This window comes from Megalobrama amblycephala, linkage group LG3 (assembly GCF_018812025.1).
Source record: "Megalobrama amblycephala isolate DHTTF-2021 linkage group LG3, ASM1881202v1, whole genome shotgun sequence".
Classification (NCBI taxonomy): Eukaryota; Metazoa; Chordata; class Actinopteri; order Cypriniformes; family Xenocyprididae; genus Megalobrama; species Megalobrama amblycephala.
Genome location: NC_063046.1, coordinates 2895614 through 2906401, shown reverse-complemented (window position 1 = coordinate 2906401; position 10788 = coordinate 2895614). Strand labels below are relative to the sequence as shown.

Here is a 10788-nt window from a genome sequence, read left to right as displayed (position 1 = left end):
ACTTATTAACTCCCTCGGGTCGGCGGTCACGCCGGCGTGATCACCACGTTTTTTTTTCTAACCAGTGTGAAAGAGACTCAAAATACTCTGTCAATGTTGCACATACAATTAAGAGCTATACACCATTTTAATCTGTGGAATATCTTCTTTTATTTGTGTACACTCAGAGTAAAAACAAAATGTTGTGCTTTTTGTAAAATAAAGAAAACTAACATGATGCGTGATCTCTCGTCTCCCTCTGAACGAAGTCCAATCTGATAGTTCTCAGAAAATGAACTGTAACTTAGTGAATACAAATCACAAAAAAATTAGACTTGTGTGTAAAGAAATGTTGAAATGTCAGGTTTTAAATCGTGTAAGTCAAATCGAAAACAAACCTTCTGTGTTTATGTAATCTGTATGAAAAGAGAGCCATGTCAGAAGTCCTTGATTCAGCTCATTATCCGCTAATGCGGCCACGCCCACGGAGCCAGCGCTATTCAGACGCAAATTCAGTCAATACATGCATACATCGTCTCAATCGTGTATTTATTGTCTTGAAAAGTGTTTTGAATAGCCATAGTTAGCTATCTCTGGCCTCTGTTAGTTCAGTTATTTCCTGGATTGCCTATTCTTCTTTAGCATTGGCATTTGTGGACTAAAAGTGCACAGAGCGCCCTCCGGCTGCAAGTATGAATTGTAAACAGTATCCAGCGTTCACAGTGATGACAATAAATAATGAATAAATATTACTCCTCTGTATAGAAAATTGACATAAACATGAGAATCCATCAATATTTCTCCAAATGTGCATGCTTTTAAGCTAAAAGCCTATATGAAATGCCATAGAGGTAACATAACTGTTCAGACACTTTGTATCATAGAAATGCATTATATTTTAATAATAAAATATCATTATTTTAAATTGTAATAATATTTCACAGTATTGCTGTTTTTTCTGTATGTTTGATTTACATTATGATGAGCTTGAGACATGATCAACAGAGGGTTTTTTCACAGCCTATCTGACTGAAAGGCCTCATTATTTATGCAGGTCATCACGCCTCCACGCATACTGTGTTTCTTGACCAAAGATGTTTTAGAAAATTTAAATCTCTCTATTGTTTTATATGAAGGAGTAGGAATGATAATTTTTACATAATTTTGAAGCAAAAACTCTAGTCTACAACCTCCAATACCCAGAAGTCTTGTGAACACAGATTTAATATGTATTTTTTGGCTTTATTTCAGTGACTTAAGTTTTTTGTTTTTTCAATAACCACGCCCTGCATAGACTACAGAGCTCTGAATAAAATTACAGAGAAGTTGAGGTACCCACTTCCTCTCATCCCGTCTGTGCTGGAACATCTACGTGGTTCCACTGTGTTCACCAAGTTGGACCTCAGCAGCGCATACAACCTCATCAGAATACGTGAGGGGGACGAATGGAAGACAGCTTTTGTGACCCCTACTGGCCACCAGTGATGGGAATAACGGCATTATAAATAAACGACGTTACTAACGCCGTTACTTTTTTCAGTAACGAGTAATCAAACGAATTACTTTTTCTCCCGTTACAACGCCGTTACCGTTACTGGCAAAAAAAAAATGCCGCGTTACTATAATTGAGCTCACTGAAGAGGTTTTCATCTGAGTAGGCTCTCTCTTAGCCATAGGACCTGCAAAGATTTTTTCTCTGGGTTGTGCTGCAGTTAGTCATACACAAATATAATTTTAAACTGATAATAATGTTCGATGCTCTGTGTCTCTGTGTGTGTGTGTGTGTGTCTGTCTGTGAGCATGCGAGCTGAGCGCGAGCTCAAACCAGAATACTCTTTGTGACATGCTGGATCGAAAATATGGGAAATAAGTTGTTCTAGTCGACTAGTAGTTATTCATTTAAGCCATTAGTTGACTATTCACATTTATATTAATTTAATTTCTTAAATACTGGAGAGAATAAACAATAATAATGAGCGTTTATGTAATATAGGCTATAAAGCACTCAAGCACATGCATAAAGCTTGCCATAAAGAACCGGCAAAAGTAATAATTATGAATGTGACCAAAACAGTAAGGAGACATTTTAATTGTTTATTAATAAAGTAATGTTTTCTGAATCAGTGTCAGCTGCAAAGATGAAGTTGACATTGCTGACTCTCATCATCTCCGCATAATGGACACGCCTAGAGAGAAAATGCACATTTCATTCGGATTAGGCTACATAATCAGAGTAGCCTATTTCTTTTCGTTTTTAGATATTTCAAGCTTTCTATAGATATATTTCTCATGTCTGCGAGGCAAACAGCTACGCTGAGTTTCGGTTCACTTAGCCTGTAAGGCGCGCTCCAGTTCACGCGCCAGTGATCGCGCCCGCGCCTGCCATGATTATATTGTCTGCTATATTTGCTTCTTATTTATTAAACCCAGGCAATTGGTTGATCGAAACATTGATTAAAATTAAGATACAATTTTTACAAAACGAAATTCACTTTAAAGAAAGGCTTTCTACAAAACAAAACTTAATGAAGTGGTCAAAATCATGTCTGACACACTCCATGACTCCCGATATATTGCGCATCTTATGATGCATCGTACTCATGCTGTTCACTTTTCATAATCAAGTAAATTAATTTAAAACATAACATAAGACTATTTAAACATAGCCTATATAATATAGGCTATGTTTAAATAGTCCTATGTTATGTTTTATATATGAAACTAAATTTTCTTTAATGGCTACCAACACGTAGGCCTATAGTACAGTACAGATAAATTTCATAAGCAAGAGCTTATAAGCAAAAGCAAAATTTCATAAGCAATAAGCAATTTCTCCAGCAAGCCCTCCGGAGACGCAGGATGACAGCAGACATTCGGCGTTCTCAAGCACCCAATTACCAACCAGGACAGAAGGTCTGGCTGTCAACACAGGACATCAGGATGCATCTGCCCTGCAGGCCCCTTCACCATCACTCGTCAGATCAACCCCATCACCTACCAACTGCAGCTTCCCCCTGAGTACAAAATTCACCCCACATTCCATGTATCTTTGCTAAAACCTCACCATCCCTCTGTCATTCCTTCCACAGAGCCTGGGGAAGCTGAGGAACCCCCCCTTCCTCTCATCGTGGATGACGGAGTGGCGTATCTGGTGAAAGACATCTTGGACTCCCGGCGCCGTGGTGGTCACCTAGAGTATCTGGTGGACTGGGAAGGATACGGTCCCGAAGAGCGGTCATGGGTCCCCAGGAATGGTATTCTCGATCCAAGTCTTCTCAATGACTTCCATGCCAGACATCCCAACAGACCAGCTCCACGTGGCAGAGGCCGACCACTATGACGTCTGGGTCCACAGTCCTCAGGAGGGGACTGTGAAGGGGGGTGGTAATGTCACAGACATGCCAGGCTCTACTCTCACCCAATCACAACGCATTCCCTCACCAGAATACTAACCACGCACTCTGTCCCCTTCTGTATGTAACAATCCCTTATTCTAAAGTGTAAACTCTTCATGACTTGTAAATGTGTTACGTATCATTGTAGATCTTTCTTTCCTGTTACAAATTATTTGTATATTTATAAAAGTCATTTATAACACTTTCTGCATCCCCTATTCGTGTAAACTATTCATCACTTATAAATGTGTTACATATCACTTGCAGATCTTCTTGTTACATGATCCATCTCATTCCATCACTTTACACAAGCTTAAACTTTACATTATTTAAAAAAAAAAATAAATAAATTAACACTCTGCCACCGTTTAACCAGCACTTAATCATTTAATTTTTATTTTGTTTTTCATGGAACAGCTCCTCACCATAACATGAAAACGCACCATAATCTGATAATAAACATAGTCCATTATTTCATGCATTTTATTTCAAGTCTTCAGATGTTGTACGATACCACCTTGTGAGGAAAAGATTCTTATAATGTATAATGGTTATATTATGTTAATAATCATACCAATCCACTATTTCATAACTTTCAAAATTAGCGCTTCTAACAATACGACACAGGTTTGCGGCAGTGACGTCAAACCTCGCTCCGTATTGGCTGTCACATTTGATTTGCGACTACGATAGAGTGGTTGCGACATGCCAAATTTGAGTTGCTGTGTTGAGTTAGATTCAGCGCTACGCTTTGGAGGATGGACATGCAGATCAGGGGAAAGTTTGCAGCGATTAATTTCATTCTGTAACTCACACAAAATTATGTATTGCTGTCATTCCGCTAGTAATGTAGCACAAGCGTCGTTTTGTCTGTTCTGTATACTGCTTTTTGTAATGTTAAATAAATTATTGTGACTAATGTACATTTATCTGCCTGTTACACTATGTGTATTGTCAAAATGGTTATGCTGAAGGTTATATGGTGGAGTAGGGAGCTTAAAATTATTCTTTTTATACAACAGTATATCAGCTAAGATAATAGTCACTGTAAATATATCTATAATGCATTTTTATTTTTGTGAAGTGGCTAAAAAGTGGCCATGTTTAGGTATAAGGGGTGAGTTATGGGCTCAAAGATATTTATATAATAGTAAAATATTTTGCATAAAAATGTTATAATTTTTATATAAAAATATATAATTTAAATATCGGGATTCATATAGATTTTATATTCTGTAACTGGAAGGTATACTTTGCATATGGCAAATAAATGGTAAATTTAAAAATTGCAGTTTGTACATAATTTATAAAGATCTGTAAATGATATGTAACACATTTATAAGTGATGAATAGTTTACACGAATAGGGGATGCAGAAAGTGTTATAAATGACTTGTATACATGTACAAATAATTTGTAACAGGTAAGAAAGGTTTACAAATGATATATAACACATTTATAAGTGATGAATAGTTTACACGAATAGGGGAAGCAGAAAGCTTTGTAAATTATTTATTCATGCGTTTACACATCATCTGTAACAGGTGTTGAACACTGTGTAGTGTGTAGTGCAGTGTAAGTGCTGACTGGTGAGGGTATAGACAGCTGTCTTCTCTGACACACATGGAGTGTTTAACTCTGTGCACCTGATGTGAGCTTCAGTGGAAGGTAAATCCAGATCAGAAGATGACTTCATCACTAGACCCCACACACTCCACACAGAACACAAGTCTGTGCTGATGAGTGAAAGGATTTAATATAATCCACTGGAATCACCTGACTGTAAGGCATTTATAAATGTTTATCCACTTCAAAACAAATAAATTACTCTTCTTAAAAATAGTGCTTTAGCATACCTGCATGTTTGTGTTTTGAAATCATTTGTTGTACACTTACACATGATTAACAATTGTTTATTGAGATAATGATAGTAAAAGAATTTTGTCATAAATACTTCAGTTATTATAAGTGTTAAATAATGTATCAACTAATAACTTATAAACCATCTACTAATGATCTGTTGGATTTATTTGATTAAGATAACTTACAACACATTTGTAAATTATCATAAAACTTATTAATCATTTATTAACATATATTGTCATGTGTTGTAAATGATTTGTTCATCATTAACTAATAACTTGTGTCTTCTAACTGAATTAATAAAACATTCATAAAATGTTAACATATCACTTATTAATCATCTATGAACGTAAAGCCATGTTTTATAAATGATTTGTTCATAATTAACAAATAATTTAAAAATTACTTATAACTGAATTAATAAAACATTCATAAAATATTAGTACATCACTTATCAATCATTTATAAATGTATATTCATGTTTTGTAAATGATTTGTTAATCATTAACTAATAATTCATAAATGACTTATAACTGTTACCAAAAACTTTATAAGATATATAAAGATAATGTTCTAACAATGTTATCACTAAACATTTTTAGAATGTTATCATACCTTTTAGAAGAATATTCAGGGAACAAAAATAAAACTTGCCACCTGCTGCTGAAAACATATTCCCAGAACATAGAAATGTGTTCTTAGAACATTCTTGATGCAAAAACTTGAGAAAATGAGATCCAGGCAGTCCAGCAATGATTATATCAGAGATAAAATTTGAATAAGGAATAACAAATTTATTAATTAAAAATTATAAAGACAAACAAATTCATTAATTAATAGTAAATAACAAAATCTAGAGTATTGTAAAATCCAGAGTATTATATCTAATAGATGAAGATCGGAATATACAGAAAGAAGGAACAAAATTATGACATTTGCAGAATGAAATGAGAGATAGAAGAGGAGAAGCATAAGATGAAGATGCAGAAGAGATGTGAGAAGCAAAGAGAGCATGGAAAAAGCAAAGGAAAAAGCTAAACTATCAAAGACTCAGTCCACTTTATACCATAAGTATAGGAAAACTTACATCTCACTCAAACTTATGTTTTGGTCTAATAAGAATCAAATGGATTTATCCATTATGTCATAGACTGGTCAGATGTCAAAAATAGATATAGGGGTTGTTTTGACATCCTTAAGGGAATTTTGCAGATCTTATATGATCGCATGTCAGCAGAAATAGAAATGGACATATTTTGATACAAAAGTACGAGTTCAAATGAGCAACTAATTCCGAAAACATCACTTCTGCAGTACTTGGCAAACGTCCAATATCTAACTACGTGTCGACATGACCTGTTACATTGGAACACTTTAAGAATAATTGAATATAACAAGCATACTTACTCTTAAAGATAAAAGAAGAATAACCATAAAGGGTACAATAAAGAGTAAATACTTGAAAATATGATGAGGATTAATATATGGATTAGGAGTACATGAATATATGAAATCAAAAGTAATATTGATAAATCATAAGCCAAATGATTAACATAAAATATGAATAAAATGCATGAATATGAATATTGACCATTTTGGATCCACCAATTCTTAAAACAAAAAAATGTCTAGCTGGGCTGTTGTTGTTAACCTCCTTTTACTCCTGTTTCAGAAGCATGAAGCATGCATTCTCTATCCAATCAGAAAACAGAGACTGAGCATTGCTAGTTATTTATGTAAAACAGGAGGAGCTCAGCAGAGCTTTATATACTGAATGCTACAACAGCCACACAATAAAGCCATCTGATCTTTAGAAGTGTTTGAAGAAGAAACTCGGCAGAGAATCATTTACAGCTCCACAGCGCCACAATGAGTAAGTTTTAACTCTTTGTCAGTTATAACAAGACTTCAAACTAAAGCTGTTTCATGCTAAGTGTCAAATGTTTGTTATAAATGTCAACAGATCAAGGAAACCTGCGCATTGTTTTGGTTGGTAAAACAGGAGTTGGCAAGAGCGCCACAGGAAATACCATTCTTGGTGAGAAGGTATTCCCTTCAGAAGCAAGAGCTACATCAATCAATAAACACTGCAGATCTGGAAAACAGATAATAAATGGCAGAGAGGTGTGTGTTGTGGACACTCCTGGCCTATATGACAAAAACATGTCTAATGATAAAGTGATAGATGAGATCATCCAAGGCATCTCTCTTGCAGCTCCAGGTCCTCATGTTTTTCTTCTCATAATTTCTATTGGGCGCTTCACTGCAGAGGGGAGAAACATCATCAGTTTGATCCAAGAACTCTTTGGCGATGATGTGTTCAGACACATGATGGTCTTGTTCACAAGGGCAGATGATCTTGAAGACAGAACAGTTGAAGAGTATATTCGCATGACTCCAGAGCTAAATGAAATTATTAAAGCATGCAACAAGAGGTACCATGCATTTAACAACAGAGAGAAGTCAGACCGCACACAAGTTGATCAGCTCATGAGGAAGATTGATGTCATGATGAAACAAAGTCAAAACTACTACAACTACTACATGTTTCTAAAGGCTAAGCTCAACAATGCAATGAAAACCATAAAAGAAAAAGAAGAAATTATTGCTGAAAAACAAAATGAAATAAAAGTACTGCAAAAAGAAAAAGATAAGTTACCTTGTAGCATATCATAGGCTTGACTATGTAAATTATGACCAGTGTTGGATGTAATTATTTACCAAGTAATCAAATTACTGTAATTTTATTACTTTTCCCTTGAAAAAAGGGATTACTCTTTATTATTACAGTAACTTCTGATGTAATTGTATTAAATATTGTATAGACTATAGAACAATTCTGTATAAAACAATAGTGGATTTAACATCAAAATGTAACATCTTATGTTAAAATGTTTTTGATGTACATTTTACACCTGCCTTTACATACTTTGATCAGTTCAAGAATAATTTATGCAATTGTATATTGTTTATTTAAAATAATTAAAAATACAGTTTTGTGTCTATCCTTGTTTTTTTCAACTGCATGGATGAGGTTTATATGGGATTTAGAAAGTAATTAGTCCAAACAATTGTGATTAAATTTGTTGCTATTGGTCAGTATAATATCATTTTGAGTAAACCCATCTCTTACTATTATTTAATAAAATTATAGTTCATATTAATATATGATAATCATTAGATATAACAATATATAGCTAATTCAATAAATGCACATTTATTATGAATAAAATAATTTGATTGAACTTGGATTAATTTAATTTATATTTACCCTACTCAAAAATAAATAAATAAATAAATAAATAAATATTTTGACCATGATGGTTTAGTGTTTATATAAATAATGTAGGCATAATTAATGGTTTGTGTTAGAGCCCTGCACGGGCCACAAATCTTTGGCCCTAGCCCGGCCCTGGCCTGAGACGCTCAGGCCTTAGCCCGACCCGTGTCCGTCAGCTTGTCAGAATTTTCGGCCTGAGCCCGACTGGAGCCCGTTTTTTTTTTTTTTTTTTTTTTTTTTAAATCCTCTCCATAACGCAGCCTTTGTTGCAGCCAGTAAAATGTTCAGTTTTGTTTTTAATTGCAAAGTAGTTGTAATCCTTTTCGTTTCTTTATTAAGTTCATTTAGAAAAATGTTTGGAGCACTTCTTTGTTTATTAAATCAAAGATTATGTTTTTAAAGTGACGACCGCAGCGGCCGACAGTGAGTTGAGCACGTTTGATCGATTTAGACTCTCAAATCAAAACTTGTTCAATAAAAGCCATAGATATAAAACACTAATATAAACATATCACAATGTTAGTTTAAACATTTAGACTATTAGCACTACCACAGTAAACCACAGTCAGTTTTTTCTAACTGAGGCGGGCTGCTCTGCTGCTCGTAACAGCGTGCGGAAAAATAAAAAAACAAAAACAAAACTGGCTTAAAAACAAACTTACAGGTTGTCTTACCTTACACCACAGATGTGCATCAAAATCAAAGCTTCATCACTGAACATGGTCGAGACAACATGCTACAGCCAGAAGAACACTCTCATAGAGAAAGAGAATCGTGAGAGAAAAAGCACGGCATCCGCATTGGAAAGTTTTAATTAGGGATGCTCATAATTGACTAATTAACTGTTAACCAAGAAGTTTGACCAATTAATACTATCGGTTAGACGGTTTAAAAAGAAAACAAACTATAAACATATAGCTATAGACAACATATCCTATAAACGGTAGCCTATTCAGAACAGAACCATAACGAAAAATAAAAGAACATGTCGCCTACCTCTCCAATTCGGCACAAATCTAAATGTTTCCATATTCGTGAAGTATTTGAATGCTAAACTATTATTTATTATGTAAATTATAGGCTTTGTACTTCGCTCGCGTTCCAACAGTAGGCCTACATCCTTGCTTTTTAACAGATTGTACAGACTAGCCTATATATACATTGAGCAGTGTAACTTTGATTGACTGTATTTTATTTTGATAATAAACAGGCTGTGATGTCAAGTTAAAAATGTGAGAACTGATAGGCTATGTTGTGTATGTGCGCAAGGCGCCGGCGCGATTTCTCCATTCAAGCGCTGCGGGTGCGTGATGTGTGAATACTCATATTCTGTTGTTTTATATGCCGTATTTGCACATGTATAAAACTAAAGCCTTGAAAATAACATTTTGGTATTTTTAATGGGTCACACCGAAATGAACATCCCTAATTTTAATCCACTTCTCACTCTTCCAGCTGCTGCGCTGAAGGCGCACTCTCTGCTACACTAAACATGAGGACGCGCGCACGCAGCCTCAGAAATGAGACGCAGCTATGGTCTCATCATGTTTCCGCCAGCACAGCACTATATCTATGGATGTGTTTGTTTTACAATCATCAGCTTCTCATGGTTTATTTTAATTAATGGATGTCCAAAGTATTAAAAAGAGGAGAAGCCTAAAACAGGCCCGAGGCCCGGCCCGCCTCTGAGCTATGATGTGAAAATCGGTTCGAAGCCCGGCCCGTGGGCCGTAAATAAGTCGGGCTCGGGCAGAAATGCAGGGCTCTAGTTTGTGTGTCATCTAGAGCCACACAAGTTAATTAGTCTTGCATCCTTACTTTTGGGAAGCGTGGGTGTGTTAACTGCCAAGCCAATTCTATGTCAATTATTGGCAGTTCTCAACAATTATCTGTGCAATTAACTGATGAAAATGACACTTTCCATGCAGTGAGGATAATGACCTGGTGATGCAAAATAAAAAAAATCACTCAACTTAACTTTTTGAGTTATATTTTTGCACTGACTCAGTTAAGTTGTATTTATGTAGAATATTAAGAATGTTCAACTTGACAAATTTAATGTAGTTTGAACTTATAAAGTTTAGTTTGATCAACTTTATTTATAAATGAACTAAACTATTAAATTATTATTTTTACAATGGAATGAATCAATTCTGAACTTATTTAAGCTGGACAATGACACCATTTTCTTTAAGAGCTGCTGTACAGCTCAACTTATTTTCCAGTTATCAATGTAAAGCTGCTTTGACACAATCTGCATTGTAAAAAGCGC

General features: G+C 34.9%; 1 protein-coding gene across 1 annotated transcript; it reads left to right on the top strand.

Annotated features, from left to right (window-relative positions):
* Positions 1-7044: 7044 nt before the first annotated feature.
* LOC125263956 (GTPase IMAP family member 7-like) lies at positions 7045-7912 on the top strand. Its single transcript, XM_048183156.1, has 2 exons — positions 7045-7109; positions 7200-7912. The coding sequence occupies exons 1-2, from the start codon at positions 7106-7108 to the stop codon at positions 7910-7912; spliced, it is 717 nt and encodes a 238-aa protein (XP_048039113.1). The 5' UTR covers positions 7045-7105.
* The last annotated feature ends 2876 nt before the right edge of the window (positions 7913-10788 follow it).